Source organism: Camelus dromedarius, chromosome 22 (genome assembly GCF_036321535.1).
Source record: "Camelus dromedarius isolate mCamDro1 chromosome 22, mCamDro1.pat, whole genome shotgun sequence".
Classification (NCBI taxonomy): Eukaryota; Metazoa; Chordata; class Mammalia; order Artiodactyla; family Camelidae; genus Camelus; species Camelus dromedarius.
The window spans coordinates 15,939,071-15,962,565 of NC_087457.1; the positions used below are offsets into that span (position 1 = coordinate 15,939,071).

Below are 23,495 nucleotides of genomic sequence, written 5' to 3' on the forward strand. Positions count from 1 at the left end.
TCTTGCCCAACCGTATTGGGTGTCATTGTTCAGAGGTTTTAAATCTGAATTTGTACCCTTGGTTTAAGGAATCAGAAAAGGTGCCTCAGGCCTCTGTTTAGTTCAGAGCATGACTTCCAGACTCCCAGTAACCAGGCTTAAGGAGGATGATTGGCAACTTAATTTGGATAGTGGAACCTTTAGACTCAAGAGGACCTTTAGACTTCAAGAGGAGTCTACTTTGGCCTTCCTCAGGCGTGCCCCTTCATGCAGGGTGAAGAGTCTACAGACCTAGGTCACTTGCCCACCTGTGGTCACAGAGCCCACGCCTCTGCCTTAGACATCATGCTCCACGTACCGGGATCCCAAAATGCCCTGCCCCTAAGGCCAAGGTGGAGCCCACTCTCTGAGCCTGCCCTGGCTGCTTCTCTGGCTTGTCCTCCAAAGGGCAAGCCAGGCTCTTAGTATGCACCCCTGGATTTGAGGATTGGCCAGGGGGTGGCTGCAAATGCATGGAATATAAAGGAAAAACTTTGCCCTGGACATTTGTTCAAAACAGCAAGGTGGATTTCATTCGAGTTACTGGAGGAGAAGAGAGAGACTTCAGTGTAGAACTGAGCTCCACTCCAAGTACAGCAGACACAGCTGGGGACCGACAGCCAACAAGCAGAGGGAGGGGGGGTCAGTGGATGGAAAATTGCTAAGAGGTTATCAAGGGCAGGAAGATTCTTGCCAAACTGGCTTAACAACATTCTCTTTTTGGAGGAGAGGAGGTAACTCGTTTTGTATTTATTTATCTATTTAAATGGAAGGACTGGGGATTGAACCCAGGACCACTCAGGACCTCATGCATGCTAAGCACACACTCTACCACTGAGCTATACCCTCTCCCAACAAGATTCTTGCTAAAGGCAGGCCGAGGGCTTAGGCGTCAAGTGTGGGGGTGAGGAACTTGATCAGACATCCAGGGTGGGGGATTCTCACTAAACCCCTTCTGCTCCGCTGACACTGGGCTCTGCAGGCCGGGGGAGGGCAGCCGGCCAAGGCTGAGGCACAGGCACAGTGAGAAGAGGGCTCAGAGGAGCCTGATTACCGTTTGGTCAGGGAGGGAGACTTTGCCAGGACGGACCTTGGACTTGCAGATAGAGGCGTCCGTGTCCATGTGTGCGGGGCCCCCCACAGTGTGGGTCAGAGCCAGGGGTGGGAGGAATGGAGGCCAGGCAGCCCTGCATTCTAGCCTGCACCTCTGCGGAACCTGAGAGTGCTGAATTTGAACCTGGCCTTCCAGCTGCAGGTTCCTTGGAGGGACGTGCGCAGCTGATGCCCGTGGGACTGGGGCGGAGGTTACCTGGTGGGGACTCATTCAGCTGAGGAGGCGCCTTAGAGGTGACACACTCAAGTGCTTCTGGAGGGGGGGGGCGGGGCCCCAAGGAGGGGGGCAAGAAGCGTTTCCCCTGTGGTGTCCTGAGTGAAAGGAGGGGAAGGTTTGAGGGGTTCGGTGAGGGAGAGTCTGCAGGTGAGGAAGGAGCCTCGCCCTTCTCCTCTTCTCACCCCACGCCGAGCCCCGAGGAGACTCAGTCATGATTTGTGGCAGAAAACGATGTCATCCATATTTGCTGTGAACTGTTGCTCTGCACATTAAAAAAAAAATCATGAATGTATGCTTATGTAAAGGCAGAAAGATAAAACATTTAACGGCTTGTTAGACTGACTTACAGCCTTTAAATATGGAGGCAGAGGGTAGGCAGGACTCTCCGTGAACTCTTACCTCTGGCCCTGTGCTGTTAGGAAGGGGACCGCAAAGTCCTTGACTGGCCTGCAGCACAGGCTCAGTAAGGGGGCTTGAGGAATTTCCACGCCCCGGGGTAGAATGGACAGACGCCTCATTGAACATGTATTACTGAGAGGGGGTTCCACACTATAGAACTGATTGAGGGGCAGGTAGAAGGACTCATGCAGAGAGATGATGGGAGGGGAGGGAAGAATATGGTTGAGAAGTTAGCACAAGAGCATTTGGGTCGAGTGGTCTGCTGGGGTCCCTCTGCAATTTCTAGAGCCAGGCTGTCTGCAGAGACACACGTGTGACATCTTCAGTTAACCCTCAGAACCTTAGAGAAAATAGATGACCTGCTGGGGTGGTGTGGGTGAGTCGAGCAAATGCACGTGAAATGGCTTTAAAAATAGCAACGAACTGTGCAAATGCTAGATGATAGTATTATGTATGAGGCAACCCCTTGGCTTAAATTGTTTTCCCCCCAAAGTTTTAGTTCCCTCTCTTGGGGCACTTTTTACGGGATCACATTTTATGGGACACACTGTTTTACAGTAGAGGTTCTTTCTGAAACCAGAGATGACCTTTGGAGGACATTGTGTTGGAGCATTTCTTTTCCTGAATGAAGAGATGCCACCTCCCAAGCGGACTGGGTTTCAGCTGGGTAATATTTCTGTGGGTGTCTTGGGAGCACCAAGAGTAAGTTATTCCACAGAATCAACACTGTAGTGGGGCCAGGGATTCCTCTGGTCCTTTGCCATTAGCCAGTCTGAAAATTCTGGTCCCCACCAGGGTTTTTTTAACTCCAGATACATGACTCAAGCTAAACGTTCTTAGTAGAGTGGGGTCGATAATATGTGTTGCCTTCTGTTTTCACCAGTTTGTGTGGGAATAACAAAAGAAGAGTGTATGCTCCCGCAGAAGAAACGGAGCACATAAAAGTATCACAAAGTATTGTCACTCCTCTGCTTGTCTGCCATTGCGAATTCAGTCTCCAGAGCCAGCAGTCTGGCACCGTTTGCCAGCATTAATTTTATTCCATTTGTACTCCAAGCTGTGACTCCCTTTACAGTGCACTTTTAGTGCTGCAGATCTGTTTGTCAGCTGTTATTTAAAGGAAGGAAGGAATTTGTCAGCACTCAGCAAACACAAAATAACCCAGAGAAATAAAAGTTTGAATCTGAAGTTGTTAAATGTAAGAGCCAGTGAAGGTGAGTATATAAAACTACTGAACCAGTCACACGCAAGTTGGTCGCATTTTTATGGATTTACCATAGTTGAGTTGATTTTCATTTCTTTTAAGACCCCTAGTTCCAACTCTTGTTATAACGGGCATTGCCCTGGAGTCAGAGGGAGTTAAAGGAGTCAGAGGGACTCAGCTGTCTCCTGCCACATCCAGTACCTTCTAGAAATTGCTCAATATCGGCGCTCACATTGGAGGCAGCGATATCCTCAGTAAAGTATTTTCGGTCTGTTATGGTTCTAACTTTGGAATTCTTGAGTATTTACCATCTGAAGTTCTGAGTTTGTGGGGGAGCTCGCTGGGCAAAGGGACATATATTTTTTAACCTTCCTCAGAGAATTTTAGTTTGGAAGAATCTGATAAAAACTCTATTTTAATGTGATCGTGTGTGTGTGTATTTTAAGGAAGTAACTAGAAAGTACTCTTTAAAGTAGCAAATAATGGGAAATGCTTCCGGAAATTTCGATGCCTTTAACTTTCCTCTATTAAAGAAGCGTTCCCCCCCTATTACAGATAGTCCCACTCCTAAAACTAAACAGAACTCAGATAAATGTATGAGAACCTCACACTCTCATTTTAAAAAAGGCATGTTTCTTTTTAGAGCATGTACATAAATAAATGTTTCTTGCTCAGATTCTGCAGGCTTTTCTTTATTCTGTAGATTGCATGTGACCCTGAGCTCGCCTCTCCTCCTTCCCAGAATCAACGTTCCAGGAACAGCTTGGCTAAAGGAATAATGAGCCCGGAAGCCTGCATCTCCTAGTTATAATGAATGGAAGGCTCATTGTAACGGGCACTAGCTTCAGGTCCCATTCCTGTTACCAACACGCGGACCTAGATATTGGCCATGAAAGGTCTAGACATAACCATCTTTAGTGTCTCTTGTACTTCACTAATGTAGATGAGCAGTGATGGGAGTCAGGCCCTCTCCGTTCTCTGAAGCACTGGAGGCAGGTTTTGTGTCTTTCTGCTTCTCTGTTCTGCATTTTGGGTCTTTGCTGTGGCAACCACCAGGTGAGGCGGATTGAGTCACCTATGTGCCACCCAGTGGTTAGCAGCGGGCGGCCACTGGTGTTTGCGTCACTCACTCAAGGCGCCTGTGTCTGGTCTCCCAATTAATTCTAGACACGCTTTTGTTTTAACCATGTCCCCTCTAGTCTCTAATCTTACGTCTTGATCCCTGCCCCCGACTCTGGGTCTTACTCTCCCAGGCAGATGGCTTTGATTCTCTGCTCTGCCTTGGGTGGAAGCTTGACGCCCTAACTCAAGTTTACAGGTTCCGTTCCCATCATTGGCCACTTGACCAGCCTAGAACCTTGATGAGAGCCACCTGTTCAATGCAATGAATTACTTTCTTCTCATGTTCTTTCATGTCTTCATATTTGTCCATGAAGTGTTGCTGACCATCCAGCTCTACATGCCATTACATTTCAGGTGTGTGGAGGCGTGTTCTTTTTGATGCTAAAGGTGCAATACAACAAATGCCAAGAAAACAATTATATAACCATTTTAGATTTTATTCTTTCATTCCTGATCATTGAGAATAAAAGCTTACTATCAAGACAGTAGTGCCTACTTACTTTAGCAGTTACTCTGTGCTCAGTATGTGTCCTCCAGAATAATCTTATTTGGTCTTTAATGGTTTAAAAACCTTTCGTGATTAATTGATTTCTCACTGATGTCCTGTTGGCACCAAAGAGTATATATTTATTTGAGAGTGTGCACTGGCATTACATAATTAAGTTTTAGGAATTTGACCAGAGAATGTGGTTTAGTACACTGAAAGCATTTATTTGGTGTGCTTTTTCCCAGTGGATGCTAGAAGATGGATTTTTTTGTATGCTATGCCGTTTTACATGTAAGAGGTCAAAATCACTGGGCCAAAAAATCATCAGTGTCTGGAACACTTTAGAAGTTCTGTATTATGTATTGTGATATTGTCTTAATTCTTCTTTCTCAGTTATGGAAAAAACTTCTTCCTGGTTGGGTCTCCACCCACATGGGCAGGAAACAATGGATTACCACATCCATCATTTCTGTCTGCACGTTATCATGTTTCAAAGGTTTCCCCGGTCAATCCTGAGGAAGCTGGAATCACTCATAATTATACTCCTGCTATGCCGTCTTTATTTCTTGGTGTGCTTGTTAACTCATGACCATCCTGCAGCAGTCTGTAACATGGTGCTGTTATCAGCTCTTAAGTCTTTAAGAGCCTCTGGTCTACCATTTTGACTAAGATTGATTCATTGCACTTTGTTGGAATTGATCATGTTGGATTAAAAAAAAGTCTATCCTGTCTGTTTGTTCTGGCTACTTTTGCATGATTTCACTTTTTTTTTTTCCCAGTTAATCAATCTGCCAAGCTGGTTGCATTTCCCTTTTTGGCTTCCTTCTCCTTGCTCTTTTCTTTTTTAAGAACTGTCTTAACTCTTTATTTCTCTTTCCCCATCTTAGGCACCACCTCTGGGAAGAAAAGCCAGTTGCAGGAGGCAGTGGAATAAATTCCCCCCTTAGGATCAGGCTAGACACGCCTCCCATTTCCCTTTTGATAAAATGAAAGAGAAGGTCTCTCTCCTTAGGGTTCCTCCCCTGAACAGTTTCTCGGGTGAAAGCTTCGTGATTGGCTGCCTGGCATTTTGCAGACACTGTAATGTGCTTCTTACTTATGGCCTCAAACTCCTCTGTATTCTAATCTTACCAGGTGGACTCCAACTTAAACACTGATGTTCTTTTAAGTGGTACCTTCTTTTTATTTATTTATTTGGCAGGGGGAGGTAATTAGGCTTGTTTATTTATTTAATGGAGGTGCTGGAGATTGAACCCAGGACTGCATACATGCTAAGCACGTTCTCTACCACTGAGCTATACCCTCTGCCCCCAACACTGACAATCTTTTGGACAGACTTACATTTTCGTTTCTCCTCCTAGGTACTGACTTTAACATAGACAGCTTACCTCTGCCTCGGAAGGCCCGTCACGACTGGGCCCTCTTCCATGAGGAGTCTCCGAAAAACAATTACAAGCTGTTTCACAAGCCAATCATCACCTTGTTCAACTACACCGCCACCTTCAGCCGGCATTCCCACTTGCCACTAACCACCCAGTACTTGGAGGGCGTGGAGGTCCTGAAGTCCCGCCGATACCTGGTCCCCTTGCAGTCCAAAAACCACCTGCGGACGAGACTTGCCCCGCTGGTGTACGTGCAGTCCGACTGCGACCCGCCCTCGGACAGGGACAGCTACGTCCGCGAGCTGATGGCTTACATCGAGGTCGATTCCTACGGCGAGTGCCTGCGGAACAGAGACCTCCCTGAGCAGCTGGCGGACCCGGCCTCCATGGACGCCGACGGCTTTTACAGGATCCTTGCCCAGTACAAGTTCATCCTGGCTTTCGAGAACGCGGTGTGCGACGACTACATCACCGAGAAGTTCTGGAGACCGCTGAAGCTGGGCGTGGTCCCCGTGTATCACGGCTCCCCCAGCATCGCGGACTGGCTGCCGAGTAACAGAAGCGCTATCCTGGTCTCGGCGTTCTCCCACCCCCGGGAGCTGGCCGGGTACATCAGGCAGCTGGACCGCGACGACGGCCGGTACGCGGCCTACATCGAGTGGAAGCTGAGGGGCGAGATCTCCAACCGGCGGCTCCTCGCGGCTCTCGCGGAGCGCAGGTGGGGCGTGCAGGACCTCAGCCAGGACAACCACATCGACGCCTTTGAGTGTATGGTGTGCACCAAGGTCTGGGACAACATCAGGCTCCAGGAGAAGGTGAGCGAATCCCGGCCTGGCCGTCCTGATGGTCCCGCTGCCCTGCCACCTTCTGCTGCAGCTGCCGCCTCTCTGCTCCTCATTTCTGTCCGAGAGGCCAGGCTCGGCAGAAGGTTGAATATTTCTGTTTTTTTTTAAAGCTGTTTTTTTGGTGGGGGGCAGGGGGAGTGGGTCATTAGATTCATTTATATATTTTTAATGACAGTACTGGGAATTGAACCCAGGACCTCATGCATGCTAAGCACACACTGTACCACTGAGCTATACCCTCCCCCACATGCGTTCTTTTCTGTTGAAGTATAGTCAGAATATACAATATTGTGCAAAAAGCATTTATTGATGAATGATCCTAACCTCAAAGAGGCTGTAATAGGGAGATAACATGTAATAACCAGAAATAAAACTTTACAGAATTGGGATTAAACCTTAAAAAAAAAAATTAGCATTACTGAGGTATAATTGATGTATAGTAAATTGCATGTGTGTAAAGTATACAATTTGATTACATCATCACAGTCAGGAGGACAAAGATTTCTGTCCTTCCCCAAAAGTTCCCTCTTGTCCGTTTGTAATTCCTCCCTTCTCCACTCCCTGCTTCAGGCACCACACATCTGCTTTTTGTCACTCATGACAAAGAGGCCAAAGCAGTTTAATAGAATTTTATGTACATGGAATCAGGGAATGTATATTCTTTTGTGTTCTAGCTTTCTTCACTCTCCACGATAATAATGTTTGTCCACAACGTGGTGTGTATCAATAGTCCGTTTCTCATTATTGCTGAAGTTTGGGTATACCGAAATTTGCTTATCCATCCACCCGCTTCCAGTTTCTGTTACAAATAGGGCTGCTGTGAACATTCATGTACAGAGCTTTGTGTGGATAGATGTTTCATTCCTTTTCCGTAAATACGTAGGAGTGGAATGGCTAGGTCGTAGGGTAGATGCACATTCAGCAGTTTGAGAAACTACCAGATGTTTTCCAGAGTTGTTCCATCTTACATTCCTGCCAGCACTGAATGGGAGTTGCACACATTAACAATTGGTGTTAGCCAGTCTTCTTACTTTTGCCTTTCTAGTGGGTGTATAGTTGTATCTCACTGCAGTTTAATTTACATTTTCTTAATAACTAATGATGTTGAATATCTTTTAATGGCATATATGCCATCAGTATCTTCTTTGGTGAAATATCTCTTTAAGTCTTCTGCTCATTAAAAAACAATTGGGTTGTTTGTCTTGTTATTCTTGAGTTGTAAGAATTCTTTATATACCTTGAATACAAGTCCTTTTGTCAATTAGAAAAGTAACAAATGTTTTCTTTCAGTCTGGGTTTTCTTTTCATTTTCTTAACAGTGTCTTATGAAGTGTGAAGTTTTTAATTTTGATGAAGTCTGGCTCATAAATTTCTTCCTTTATAGTTTGTGCTTTTTCTGTCCTGTTTTAAAAAAAAGTCTTTGTTGAACCCATGGTCACTAAGATTTGCTTCTGTTTTCTTCTAGAAGTTTTGCGGTTTTAACTTTTACATTTAGGTCTATGATCCACTTAGAGTAAATTTTGTAATGTGATATGATATAAGAGTTGAGGTTTGTCTATTTGGATAGCCAGTTATAACAGCCCCATTTGCTAAAAGATTATTCTTTCCTCACTGAATTACCTTGGCTTCTTTTTAAAAAAAATCAATTGGCCATATGTGCACGGGTCCTTTCTGGGCTGACCAGTATGTCTATATTTGAGTACTGTTGCCTTACACGAAGTCCTGAAATGAGGTAGTGTCAGTCTTCCAGCTTTGTTCTTTTTCAAACTTATTTTCACTATTTTATTTCTTTTGCTTTTCCACATAAATTTTAGATTCAGTTTGTCAATTTTTACAAAAAAAATCCTTGATGGGATTTTCATTTCATTGAGATTGAATCTATATACCAATCTGGAGAGAATTGAGAACAATATTGAGACATTTAATCCATAAGCATGATATATCTGTGCATTTATCTAGGTCTTCTTTAGTTTCTCTAAACAGTATTTTGTAGTTTCTGGTGTACAGATTTTATAATTTATTGGTCAGATTTATCCCTAAGAGGTTCATAGTTTTTGATACTACAGTAAGTGGTATTAAAAAAAAAAACAAACCTGTATATTCCGATTTTTTATTGCTAGTATATAGAAATAAAACTGATTTTCTATGTTGACCTTGTATACTGCCACCTTGTTAAACTCACTGATTAGTTCTGGTATCTTTTTTGTAGATTTCTTAGGGTTTTTCTACATAAATGATCGTGTCATTTACAAATAAAGACAATTTTACTCATCCCCTGTCCCCCCTCAATCTATCTTTGCTTCTCCCTTCTTCTCCTACTGCACTGTCTAGGATTACTATATGATGGGCCCCCTCAGACCTACCTCCCACCCCCAATTTAATTTACCTTTCTGACTCCTGACAAAAACAAGGTAAATCATGGCAGACGGTGGGGGATTATCGTGAACTTAACTTGACAGCAGACCTAATGGCAGCTGCCTTGCTGAATTTGGTACCTAAAGAGCAGATCAACACTGTTCCAGTCAACTTTTTATGTTAATATCCATTGACAGGCATCTCTGTCTCATTTACAGTAAAGTGTCAGCATATGTAAGTTTTTAAAAGCCATTCAACAAACTATTAGGACCAGCTTCGGGCGTACTTGCCAGAACGTTGAGTTCTATATCATAGGTGAATCCCTCCAGATCCATAAAGGCCTATTTCACTTATATTCCGCCCACCTGGTCCAACCCCCTCAAGATACACTCCTACACGTGCTCTAGTTCTTGCCAGTACATCCTTGCCAGGTCCTCCAGGTCCTTGTTTGGCATTTAAGCTATTTCCTCTCTGAGCAGGGACTCTCCTTTTCTCACGTATGTGATGATAAAACAGATGATAGGCTTATTAATTTCGTTGGTGATTTACTACCAGCAGTGGGACCTCATTGTCATCAGGTGAGTCATGCTTTCTGGGGTCGCTTCTGGTACCAACTGTCTTAAGCTGGGTTCCACAGGAAATGGTCATGGAAGGTGAGGCACTTACGCTTTGATTTTATTGGCGAATGCAGCCCTAGAATGGGGGTGGGAGGGACAGATGAGTAAAGCAGTGAAGGAGCGAGAGCCAGTATGAGGATGTACAGATTTGAGCTGCGTGCCTCCAAGTGGGATGTATTGGTTAACTCTTGGGACTCCACCTCTGAGAAGCATGTATGTATCTCAGGACCATTCCTTTGGGGCTCCAATCTCCCTTTGATCAAAAGTTAGCCCCCTGGGCTTAACTCTTTCTCACTTCCAGGTTGTACACGTGTGATATGGATGCTCAATAGAGTTTCACAGGCTTGGCTAAATCTCAGGAAAGGAAGTGGGGGTCACATGGGAGGAGGTGAGGCACACAGTTGGTTGGAGCTCTGCGCAGCTGGAACAAGAGACAGCTGAGGTTGAGAGGCTCAGGAGCAGAAGAGGTGTCAGCTGGAGTGCATTGCCCTGGCCCTCACCTATGTCCACTCTCCCCTAGTCTGTAGACCCCTGTTCAACTTTCTTTGGAGGATGCACCTCAGATCTTGCCGGGGTGGGGAACATGTTTCCTGTTAGTGCTGAGGGATGAGCTGGGGCTTTAATTGGTAAGAAGCTTTAATTGCTTCTTACCAAAAATGGCAAGCAACTCTTCTGTTTTTAGCCCCATCTTTATACTAATTTCCTGAGTCTTTATGCCACCAAATTCCCGAATGTCTTGGGGACTCTGGGCTCTGCATTATACATTGAGTTCCTTTATTGCCTCCCCACTGCTTTTTAGAACTCAGCTTTCTCAGGGTCTACTGGCAAGTTCAGTTCATGATAATCCCCCACTGTTTGCCCCCCATCTGTTAACTCTGAAACTTCCAAAAATGTGTTGCTGTTGTCTCTCTTATTTTGTTTGTCCCTGTAAATTTGTGCTTTATTAAAAAATTCCTTACTGTCATTTTAGTGATGGTACTAAATCACTACAAGAAATAATAACCTTAAGTTATCAAATGGACACTTGCCAGGAGAGAAAGAGCTACTCTACAGTTTTTTTGGGAATGCACTTTTATCTAATATCTAGTAAGTATAAGACCTATTCTTCATATATGATAAATGTCAGCAGTTAAAAGTCACCCCACAGACATATCTCAGGTCAAAATTTTTCTTCATAAAGATTAAACATGATGTTGTATGTAGTTTGATCTTTTGAAGTTAGAATTATAAGTAAGGTATGAAAATGGAGAGGATTTCTAAGAAAAAGGAAAGATTCAGTATGCCATGATTCTAAAAGGCAAGACAATTTAGAGTTTTCCTATTTGTATCTAAAATAAACAGAGCAGACAGTCTGTCTGTAGGTTAATAGAATTTACTTGGTAGCCAGAGGTATGTGTAGTAATTTCTCATTCTTTTTATATTTTAAATTGAAGATTTAAAGGATCATTTCCAACTGGGTGATTATCAGCTGCCTCGTGTTTTCTCTATGTAAGTCATTCATTTCCTTATTTTGATTTTTCTTCTCTTACCTTCTTGAAGTGGTGGTCTGAGAATCATAGAATGCCAGGGTTGAAATAGCTCGGAGATCACCTAATTCAATATCCCTTCAGCTGCTGAATCCTACCATTTCCATTTGACTCTTGTTTTCTGTTACATCTTTCTGTTGAAGTTCCCCTTATGTATGTTGTCTACCTTTTCCACTATATTCTTTGACATATTACTGATAGTTATTTTAAAGTTCCTGCCTAATGGTTCCAACATTTGAGTCATCTTTGAGTCTGGTTCTGTCGATCGCTTTATCTCTTGACAGTTTTTTGAAAAAATATGTCTCATGATTTTTGATTGGTCACTGGACATCATGTCTAGAAGTACAGAGACTGAGGTAAATACCATTTATGTTCAGAAATGGGCATACCTTTTTCTCTGTTGGGCTGTTAATGTGTGTAGGTTAAGCTGGTCTAGTCGGGGGTAGAGCTAAGTTTGGGTTTGTGTTGCTACTGTTATCTTTAGTGTGCCACAGCTTCAAATCTTTCCAGTCGTAATAATTACTTGGTAACTAAGCACTATTACATGTGCTTACAGTGGGACCTGGGGCTAAATAGTCTCTCTCAGCATTTTTCCTGTGCCCTCAGCTTCGGTGGTTCCTGCATTGCTGTGTCACAGAGGAGGTCTCCCTGTTCTCGCTCCTCCATCAGCAGGAAACTGCAGTTGCTTGTGACTTAGCTGTGGGCTCAGGGTGTGGGCAGGGTGGGTTCTTTGTTGTCTTGGCAGCCTTAGGCTTCGACAGGCTTTACATTCCTGGACCTCAGCAGTGAAGTTTTCTCAGTTCCTGCCTCTCCTTCATACAGCAGCCAAACTCTGCCTTGTATCATTCCCCCCAGGGTAGGTGACTTCTGGTATCACTGTAGGATCCACAGCCCCAAATGATTCCCTGCTTCCCCTGAACCGTTAGATAGATGTTTTGCCTCGGGGAAGGGTAGATTTTCTCCTTGGATCTGGGGACAGAAGGTTTGCTACTGCTTCCTCAGTGGCTTAAGGCTTTTTCTCTTTATGAGGGAAGGATCTGGGGAGGTGGAATGGGCTTCCTGAGTGTCCCCTGCAGGAGTTGGCCACCCTTCCTGCACTCAGCCAAGGAGTAGGGCTATTTCCAGTCTCCTGCCCCGGCCCCAGTCTCCTTCTGAGCATCTGATGGAGGTCCATGGAAAAGAGCTTTTTCAGTGAATTCGAACTCTTCTGTTATGCCTAGGGCTTCCACCTATTCCAAGCTGACAAGGTAGCCCATACCTTAAGGATTTGATAAAAGTTTAGTTGATCCCTTGTTACCTACTTGCGTGGCGGTCACCTCCTTCTCCTGTGTTCTACCAAAGGTGAAATAGATCCTGTATCCATCTTTCCCTGGAGAGGCTTCTCACTGTGGAATTCAGTCTACTTTGTTGCCGTGTGATCTCAGTTCCCCGACGGACTCAAGAAAAGTTATGAATTTGTAGATTATCTGACTTCTTCCTTATTGTTAACATAGGAGCCATATTCTCCTTGGAAGCAAAATATTTATTAATTGTACTTTAGAAACAGTGTGTTTCTTTGCCCAGGACCTCAGCTGGAAAGGCAATTTGGGATGCTGAAAGCTAGCTACTTCTAAACATGTCACAACTATTTCATCAGACACACTTCCTTCAGGTCATACTGTGGACTATTTCTGGAAGAACACTAGAGTTAAAAGAGTCCATTTCACAAAATTCTTTTCTCTATGATGCCACCTCAGATGGAACTTAATCCTACACTGTTAAGAGAACTCTTGAGTGGGCAGACAAGGAAAGAGAGTATTATTACTGACTTTCTCATATGGACAGTTATGCAAGGTCAAGGTTGGGAAGCTCCTTGAAGATTATGTGGTCAGTACAACGTCCAGCTGACGGGTGATTCAAGTATCATGAACAAGTCATCAACTAATTTATGTTGGAACATTTCTAAGTGCTGGCGATTTTATTAGTTTTCAGGGGAGAAGACTATCTTTTGTTAGTTTCGACAGTTATATTGGTCTTTATATTGAACCCAGACTTCCATAGTTCATTCTTAGCTACCTGCTTCTGACTGTAGTTCAGTGGGATACAGCCTTACATCTGTACCTGTCAGTCAATAAAAGTGAGCAATGGCCTCTCCAGAGTTGTTTTGTGGTAATTGCTTTGGGCCCACTTTATTTGACTCTGCTCGTGCTCCAAATACACTCTCTACTCAGCCATGAACTTTGACTACAGTAACCCCAGTTTTGAACCTGCCTCTGGTCCTTTGAACTTTGGGTTGGTATTTAGACTTCCCAGATCTTAAGTCTTAAAATTTCCTGATGGTTTGGATTTATGTTCAGGTTTTTTTTTTTGCTCAGTTTTGTCTTGGTAAAGAATCCCTAACTCTGGTTCCAGTCTCTTGAAAGCCAAACTCCATGATTATCTGTCAGTGGTTCCCAAGAGAAGGGAGGATTTGGGCAATTCCATCCTTCATGCTCTACCAAGCAAGTTAGTTCACTCTTCCATCTATAGTTACTTCAGATGCTTCAAAAGAAGCTTTATGTTCTTTCAAAGTCATCTCTTTTTCAGGCTAACCACCCCTAGTATCTTCTCATATATTTCCTTTGGGAGTTTTAAGGAAGAGAGGATATGCTTATCCAACCATAGGTAAGCACCCACATTGTTATATTTCAAATTGGTCTTTCTGCTCTGCTTTCTGAATTTGGTATGAATGAAGATTCTAATCATTACCTAACACATTATAAATCCTAGTATCTTCACATAAATTTTTTTTTTTTTAGAAAAAGAAATATATGCACATAGGTTAAAGCATCAAGTAGCTCTGCAAAGTTGGTTAAATAAGAAACCAAACCAAAACTAGTCTTCCACTTCTTTCCCCTTTGTCCTTGCCCAGAAGCAGCCACCTATCACCATACTTAGCTTATTATTTTGGTTTCTGAATCAATATTTCTAAACACATGCTTATACACTAAATTTTTGATATTGGGTGTTCATGTGACCATGATTATGTAACCTATTCAGAGATGAGCCATGTGGTCTGCTGTGGTTTGTTTCCCTTGCCTGTACAGTGTTTTGTTTCCCTCTAGTTAATAATTATCTTCTTATTCGATTATTTTTATATTTGTAAATCACTAATTCAATCCTTGTTCTGTCTTTTTCTCTTGTGTGTTGGCACTTCTGTTTCCTGTATGCCTTGTTTGGGTTGATGCTAACCCTCTTCTAGCTTCCTGAGAGGGTGGAAGGGGGATATCTGAAATGTCTTCATTTTACTCTAACATTTAAGCTATAGTTTAGCTGAAAGTAAATGTACAGTGGACGTCAGCTTTTCTCAGAATTTTGAAGGCATTTTGTTATTGCCTTTAAAAAAACACGTTTAATTTTGAAATGATTTTAGATTGACGAAAGAGTTAACAAAGACAGTACAGTTCCCAGATAGTTTTCACCTGGCTTTCCCTAATGTTAATGTTTTCCATGACTGTGGCACAACTGTCAACATTGAGAAATTCATATTGACTGTTAATACTGCTATTAACTGAACCACAGACTGTAGTCAGATTTCCCCAGCTTCTCCACTAATATCCTTTGTCTGTTCCAGGATCAGATCCAAGACACCAGATTGTAGTCATCATGTCTGCTTGGTCTCCTCCAGTCTGTGGCAGTTGTTCAGCCTTTCCTTATTTTTAATAACTTTGACACTTTTGAAGAGGACTGGTTAGTGTTTTGCAGAATGTCCCTCAATAGAGTTTGCCAGATGTTTTCTCATGTTAAGACTTGGGTTTTGGATTTGGTAATACTGCAGGGCTGAAGAGGGTCTTCTCACTGTATCGTATCAGGGGATGAATGATACCAACATGATGTATAACTGGTGATGTTAACCTTGGTCCCTTGCTTAAGGTGGTATCTGCCTGATTTTTCCGCCATGAAGTTGCTAATTTTCTCTTTCCACTAAGTGAGTCGCTTGAATCCACACTCAAAGGGAGGAGAGTTAAGCATCACCTTCTTGAGGGAAGAGTAGAAAATAATTAGTGGACGTGTTAAAACCACCACAATAATTAATAAATATTTGAGGAGGGGAAGATATTTTGAGGCTATGCTAATATCCCTTTTCTCCTTGAAGTTTTACTTGCTAATGTTAGTCACCATTGCTTTTTAACATCTAGTGTCATTGTCCAGAAATCCAAAACCATCCTAACTTCTGACCCTCAGAATTGATCTTATCCTCTCAGGAAGGCTGTAGAATCTCTCTCTTTCTCCTGTGTTCTGAAACTTCATAAAAGAGACTGTTTTTGTCGTGCTGAGCTCTCAATGGGCCCTGTCTATCTGAAACTTGGGTCCTTTAATCTGGGGAGAAGATTTAAAATTATTTCCTTGGGTATTTCTTTCCTTTGCTCTTTCTTTTCTGAAACTCTTGGTATTAGTATATTGGTCCTCTGAGATTTGTCCTCTAGTGTTAAAGAAACAGTCCAGGAGGTTCCAATATGCAGATGCTTTTTCCGTTTCTTTTTCTTTTTCTGCTAATTCATGGAATATATCTCAACTTTGTCTTTCAGCCCTTCTAGTGATTGTTTCATTTTTGTTAATATTTATCTTCTAAGATCTTTCTTTTGTTGTTGTTCTCTTAATATTTGCTTTTCTGGCATCTGATTATTTCATTGGTTTTCTTTTATCTCCTAAAGTTTTTTTCTTTGTCTCTGTCTTTCATGTTGGTAACTTTTCTCAGATGATTTTGGTAACCTGCTCATGCTAGGGTGGTTTGATTGGCAGCTCTGAGAATGAGTGGGGCATACGGGCTGTAAGCTTCTTTTCAGGGTGATTTGGCTAGGTGATTTCCTTAGGGAATCCTGAGTTATGTCTTCCTGGACATAACATATTTCCCAGTGACGGACTCTTCATTTTCCTGCTTGTGTTGTAAGGCTCGACTACCAGCATTCTGATAATGGATCGCAGGGAGCAGGCAGGAGGGTCTGAGTATCTGATGCTCGTATATCCCTGAATCCTGTTCATGGTATCACACCACTGCCCTCAGCTTCACCTCATGTTCCCAGATCAGAGATCTTGTATTTCACTTCTCCAGAGAATGAACGTCTAGTCTTTTGTCAGGTAAGGGAGACTCCTGGCCTTGAGGAGTCAGAGAAGGAATCTGAGTATCTGACTGCTTTGTAAACACTTTCTCTTGATCCTTCTTTATCTCTTGCCCCCTGTCCCACTTCCAGGAGTATCTCTTGCCTCCTGAGCCTTCCAGGTTCTGCAGTCCAGAGCAGGCTACTTCTCAGCTCATTCTCCTGCTGCCTCACAATTCAGTTTTTGTTTTGTTTTTAATCTGATGAGTGATTTCACTGTTTTCCCTTCTGCTTTCCAGTCTCTTGACATTTTCTTACTCTTCTGCCCTTGTCCATTCTTCCATTTCTTATAGGTTAATATCTTTTAAAAATGATTCTTTTATTCTCATAGTAATGGCATTTCAGGAAAAAATGAAATTAGGTGTGTGTGTTCAAGCTGCCATTTGGAATTTGTCTGTCTGTCTGTCCCTCTTCCCCCTTCCTTTCTCCCTCCTTCAGAAAATTATTGGAGGGCCAGATCCTGAGGGGGTCTTACAGGCCACTGTAAGGACTGTGACTTTATCTTGCAGTGGGAAGAGATGCTGAGTTTAGCCTGAAGGAGATTAAGGGTGGAGTCAAGGAGACTAGTTAGGAGTCCATGGAAATAAACCAGACAAAGCTCGGACCAGCTCAGAGCAGTGCATGTCCCTAGGAAGCATTGTGAAAGCTCGGAGGTCCTGTGCAAATGCTAGGTGTTATTAATGTGTGGTGGAAACTTCTTGGTGTAGGAGACAGAGTGCAGTGGAAATTCATGAAAAACAAGGGGTTAGATGTACCTGTGCCAACAACGCCTGGTGAAAAAGTAACAGAATGACATATATGACGTAGGAATGTGTAAGTACATTAAAAATAAGTGCCCAGAAAAGGAGAACACATTTTTTTTTTCACAGAGACATTTAAATACAGAGACCTATATTAAATGCATTAAAATATTTGCCTGTGGGAAGGGTGGTAATGGCAGTGGGATATAGGGGGAAATAAAATGAATAAATAAACGGACTAGCAAACAGTATCCAGAGGGAGGGGACCGCTTTAGAGAGCTGGGGTCAGTCTTAGGTACACTGTTCAGGGCAACTTACAAAAATTTTTGGAGCTTTAGCTTCCGTCTCTTTCAAACAGGGTGGTCATACCTACTTAGTACCTATTTAGTATGTTTACTGCCATAAATGGGGCAATCTGAGTAACGTGCCTGGAAGAGTATCCAGTGCACGGAATATTCTCAATTAACGTCAGATGCTTGCTTTCTCCTTCAGCTGCTCGGCAGTGTAACTGTGGGGACTCTGTGGAGTGAGGGTACTTGCTTTAGGGAACGTGAGACTTGTGTTAACTCATCTCATATTTTTAAATCTTTTTGTGCCCTCTTCTCTTAATGCAGGGCTTGCCACCCAAAAGGTGGCAGGCAGACGTTACCCACCTGAGCTGTCCGGAGCCTACAAGGTTTTCTTTCTCACCCCTGGCCCCACGCCGGAGCTCGTTGCGAGAGATGTGGATACCGAGCTTCCAACAATCCAAGAAAGAAGCCCAGGCACTAAGGAGGCTGGTCGATAGGAACCAAAACTTCTCAGCTCAAGAGTTTTGGGCTCTAGTATTCAAGGACTAATACCAGAAAGTGTCCGAGTTTTATTTTCTAGGCTGCCTTAATATTTGAATGTCACAGCTGCTCTGTTGACTATCCTTAGGGTAAGAATTAATTGCTGCAGTACTCATAATGAGCTCTACCGAATGATAGATTGAATTACCCTTAGGGTTCACTTCTCTACTGTTTATACTAAAAAAGTAAATATTTCTTACGGACAACTGGTCACCTTCAGTATGGACCCAAGTACCTGCCACCTTTTGTGGAAATTCGCCTAATGCAGATGAGCGTTTTCCTTGCTGCCAGGAAACCCTGCAAGGAAGGCAGAGCACGTAGCCATGGACGCTTATCCTCACCTGACCGTCTGCATTTATTGGTATTTGGCGAGCCCAGGGTCCTGGTGCTGAGCACGAACATGCAGTGTGTGAGAACTTGGCAGTGAGAGAGCCCCTCTGGCCGTGTCCAGGGATGTGAGTGGGTCCGGAAGGCTGTGAGAAAGCACTCTTCTAGCTACTCGCATCTAAAGAACATAGCACGTCTCTGCCTTCTCCAGACTCTCAGCCACCTCTCCACTTTTCTTATTGTCACCTCACCCTGTCTCCTCCCCCTGCTCCTCCCTAACGTGGAACGTCTTGCGAAGACGTGTCTCCTTGTGTGTTTTGATCGGTGAGTACTTCCCAAGGGTCCCTTATTCTGCACAGAGGAATAGTAAGTCACTGATTCGGGTGTCCCTCCTGTGCGCTTAGATCCCTGGGCGAGCAGAGGTGCCTGCCCGTGGGATCTCCGCCGTGTTGGGGCTGATCTATCTTTTCTGGGGGTGATGTACGGCCTGCAGCGGTGGGCGGCCCCAACGGTCTGGGAGCATTCCCTGTCTAACAGAGGAGGTCCATCTGTCTGTCTGGGGCTTCTGCTGGAGCTCCACCAAAGACCAGGCAGAAAACACTGGCTCACATTCTCTTTCCTTGTGCGCGTGGGGAGGCGTGCAGATCACTCCAGAGCCTGTGGCCACCCGCCGTGCGATGGCTTTGGTATGTTTTATTGTGGAAAGACATAAGTTCCAGAGGACAGGAGGGGTCCTGGGGACACCTGTCCCTGATGTGGCCTGAGGGGGAATCTTGGGAAAGCACCCTCGGCCACACCTGCTCTTTGATCCCTGCCAAGGGCAGTCTCTTCCTTCCGTGGCTCTCCCTCTGCTGTGCCAGAGGACTGAGGACTGAGACCACTGCTTTCTCTTGGAAGCAGGAAGGGTCCCATTGCTTCTCCCCTGTGACTGGGTTGCTCCCAATCCCAGCTCTGCCATTAACGGAATGTGATTTTGTACAAGTCTCTTAACCTCCCTGTCCTTAGTTTTTTGTACCAGGAAGAAGTGGCAGGGCTGGTCTTTGAAGTTCTTTTCTGTGTAACATTCTTTAATTGTTTAAGAAGCTTCATTTGATAGGTGTTTTTACCAAGATAGTAACAAACTAGTGAAGGGCCATCATGTGTTTTTAGCAAGGGAAGCCCACTCTTCATTAGAGGAAGAGGCATACTTATTGGGTAGGATTGGGGATGGAAAGGATTTTATCTCTCTGCCATTTTATCTGATAATTTCAAAAGGAAAAGGATTAGAAAGGGGGATTGTTTGTTAAAGGCCAGATTTTAAGTTGTGTATTAAGTGAGGTATTTTTGTTTGTATGCTTGTTTCTTTCTTCTCTTCTCTTCCTTTCCAGCCCTTCCCTTTCCTTCCCTTCCTTCCCCTCCCCTCCCCTCTCCCCTCCTTTCTTCTCCCACTCTTTAAAGAAAGCCCAAGTTGTGATTTGTGCCGCTGGTGAGATATTATCAGGTAGTTTCTCCTTCATAAATGCCTTAAGCAAATACTCAGTGTTTATATGCTGCATGTATGTCTTAAACCCCAACTTTAAAATTTTTTTTTAAGTCTTGTCGGTTTACAACGTTGTGTTAGTTTCTGGTATACAGCGTAGTGATTGTATACAGCATATGTATTCCTTGTCATATTCTTTTTCATTATAGGTTATTACAAGGTATTGACTGTGGTTCCCTGTGCTACACAGTAGGAGCTCTGCTTTCTAAGTTCCATGTGAAGCTCTCCATGTGTTTTATCTGTGTTGACCTCATTGTATCACACCTTTTTCTTAGCCTCAGTGTCTCTATTATTGAAATATGATTGAGAAAGTGTCCCACCTCACGGGGCTGTTGTGAGGATGACTCATGCTGTGAGGGACTTCCTGCAGGGCAACTTTCTGGTTAGGGCGTCAGGACCCTTCACTTAGATTATTCCCAAATACTGATTTTCAAAGTGGTGTGTCGAGACGGGTAGAAACATTTTCAGAAATGTTGAAGAAAATGATGACTAATGCTAGTTAACAGTCTTCACTTTTTCATCTGAAAATATAGGCAACATTGGCCTTTGATCACATAGCAAGTACAGTATTTCAGAAACTGAACGCTGACTTCTAGGCGGTGTACGATGTCTTGTCTTATGGTTAAATCTTTAAGCCATTTTGAGTTTATTTTTGTGTATGGAATGAGGGAGTGTTCTAATTTCATTGATTTGCATGCTGTTGTCCAGTTTTCCCAGCACCACTTGCTAAAGAGACTGTCTTTCCTACATTGTATATTCTTGCCTCCTTTGTCGAAGATTAATTGACCGTAGGCATGTGGGTTTATTTCTGGGTTCTCTATTCTGTTCCACTGATCCATATGTGTCTGTTTTTGTGCCAGTGCTACACTGTTTTGATTACTGTAGCTCTGTAATCTTGTCTGAAGTCTGGGAGGGTTATGCCTCTAGCTTTGTTCCTTTTTTCAATATTGCTTTGGCAATTCTGGGTCTTTCGTGATTCCATATAAATTTCAGGATTATTTGTTCTAGTTCTGTGAAAAATGTCCTGGGTAATTTGATAGGGATTACATTAAACCTGTAGCTTGCTTTGGGTAGTATAGGCATTTTAACAATATGAATTTTTCCAAGCCAGAAGCATGGGATATCTTTTCATTTCTTTAAATCATCTTTAATTTCTTTAATCAATGTTTTATAGTTCTCCACGTATAAGTCTTTCAGAGAGCAATTTTTAAAATTAAATTATTTTTTCAGTTGAAGAGCTCCATAAGTGAAAATGGAATTTCCAATGGATTACTTTAAAATTATTGATCACTTGAAAACTGAGGTAAGATAAAAGACAATCAGAGCTTTCAATGAGGGAAAAAGAAGCCTTTGGTTTTTTCCAATGGGAAAACAAGAAAAAAAGTGTATGAAAGAACAAGAAAAATATTTTTAAAATTTATCAAGGAAATGATCATTATTTGGGTCACTCAGAATGTCAGGCAGCCTGAAATTTATTGAAGTGTCCAGTATTTTCTAATTGAACACTTAATATGTGCCAGGAATTATTCTGGGCCCCAGTGATACAGCAATAAATGGAACTGACAAAACCGCTGGCACCTTAGAGCTTACATTCTAGTTCTAGCAGGGGAGTGGAAGTGGAAATACTCCAGCAAAATAGAAGTCACTTCCAGGGAGTCTTTATTTCTTTATTCTGTAAGAGCCCCGTAAGATGGAATTTACTTCCTGAGTTTCTGCTACTCTCTTTGAAACACGAGATGTGATATAAATGGGTTCTATTGATAGAATGTATTAAACGTGCTGTATTGACAAGATGTGTTCAAAGCACTGGGAGGTCACGTTTGAAGTGAGTTGGCCAGTCTAGAAGCCAAGCGCTTCTCAAGTTCTTTTCATCTTTTGCTCCATTGTTCTATTCCTGTTCCCCAGAAGAGGAGTCATTTCTTTGGTCAACATCGTGTGATTTCCAGCAAGAGTGAGAAGTGACTTGGGAGTGGGAACAGCCGCGGGGAGCTCACTGGGTGGGCGGTTCTGCTGTGTGGCTCAACCCCTGAGTAAGGAGCTGGGGCGAGTCAACGGTCACTTCATTGTGGCACCTGAAGGTGTCTGCTCTTACAGGCTGCATTCAGTCATCGTGTGCATAGCTGACACACCACTAGTAAGACTCCTTTCACCACTGAAATAATATTACCTGCTAGTCTGGGAGAACACCGGTCACTTAGGTGACCATCTTTAAGTCACGAAGCATAATCACAGATGCCTTCCCCCTTCATGGTCTGCATCCCAGCTTCAGTATTAGCCTGGAGCAGTTTTCTCTCTGTAAGGCAATTCAAACCAAGAAAAATTCCTTTGACTAGTTAGGTCCCTAATGTTCTTAGATTTTTATCAGAATAACTAGAAAGGGAGATAAAAACCTTTTGGAGATAGGAAAGGTGGAAGCTTGTAGTAAAAGAAATGTGATGTTAGTTTAACAGAGTGAAGCAGGACAAAGCCCTGATAACACAGCTCATCCAGTGCTGTGACACCAGTAATCGACAGGTCCAAGTTTCAAACCCAAGATTGTTTTATTTGTGTATACTCTTTCCGCCATGCTCTGTTTTCTCCCATGGGGAGAGCTGGAGATTGCTGTAATTCTTTGCAGTACTCCTGAAAAAATAAAATGTCCCTTTATCCCACTGACAGGGAAGAATTCAGTTCTGCTCTTAGTTTTAAGATAAATGTGAAATTCTTTACTAGGGGAAGGGAGCCTACTTATAAGTCAATGTGTGTCTTCAGAAACTTTCTTGTGATGTTGGAATTATAAATAATTTGGTTTGAATGTTGAGAAATTAAACACTTGGAAAAGCCTATAAGTTGGCCTTAAAAGATATCCCCATCTTTGAGAAGGCCTCCATTTGATGGTTTCACACCTGATTTGTTTTCAGAGGCTCATGCAACTCTGTGCACACAAATGCTTCCACTACCCTGAAGTGAGGGGCTGGCAGAGCAGAGCTCACAGAGGACTTCTGGGGAGTGGAGCTCATAACAGAAACTCAGAAAAAAAATGTAGTAAAACTGTGTTATGGAAAACGAGCTTTAAAGGTCAAAGAAAATAGGGTATGATGTCATTTCCCTGTTGCCTACTTATGCCCATCTCCGCCCTCCCCACACACGTCCCAGGTCTGAGAAACAAAGACAGCAGTCAGCAGGGCTGTGATTCTTTCTAATTTGAGGCTTATCCAGAATTTCCTTTAATTTTGCAATTATAGGCAATGACACGGTTCCCAAAATTCATATTCTGCCCCCATCTTTTGGAAAAGCAACACCTCCAAGTAAACTTTATTATAAGAGTCTTTCACATTTTCAAAAAGTTTGCGGGCGGTTGGGGGAATGAGAATGACAAGAAACAGAAGGTTTGGGCAATGAAGAGGACGTGGAAAATGCACCTTCTGGGAAGATGTAAAAAGAGCATCAGGTTGGCAATGCTGCAGCTGCTGCTCACAGTCATGGTTCCAGAGAAGAAGCCTTTCTTTCCACGGGTTTCTTTACAGAGGCCAACATCTCCGTTTCGGTTTCAGGAAATCCCCAAACAGGAAATGAGATGTTGCAGGCTTTGGGCTTTGGGGACAGACTCATGAGAGAGGTAAATTTCAACAACCTAAAAGTTGCTCTTCTTGGCTTCGGAAGCCGGGTGGCCCAGCCAAGGTGATCCAGTCTTCCTC

The 23,495-nt window shown here is 43.2% G+C and overlaps 1 protein-coding gene across 6 annotated transcripts in view; it reads left to right on the forward strand.

The window, feature by feature from the left end:
- Nucleotides 1–23,495, forward strand: part of FUT10 (fucosyltransferase 10) — a 138,020-nt gene that overhangs the window by 28,859 nt on the left and 85,666 nt on the right. For all 6 annotated transcript variants that reach the window (XM_064477471.1, XM_064477469.1, XM_031440159.2 and 3 more), the window contains 2 exons: nucleotides 5,922–6,757; nucleotides 17,757–18,623. In XM_064477471.1, the coding sequence (XP_064333541.1) occupies nucleotides 5,922–6,757; nucleotides 17,757–17,981 (1,061 nt within the window). In that variant the 3' untranslated portion in view covers nucleotides 17,982–18,623. The remainder of the gene's footprint in view (nucleotides 1–5,921; nucleotides 6,758–17,756; nucleotides 18,624–23,495) is intronic.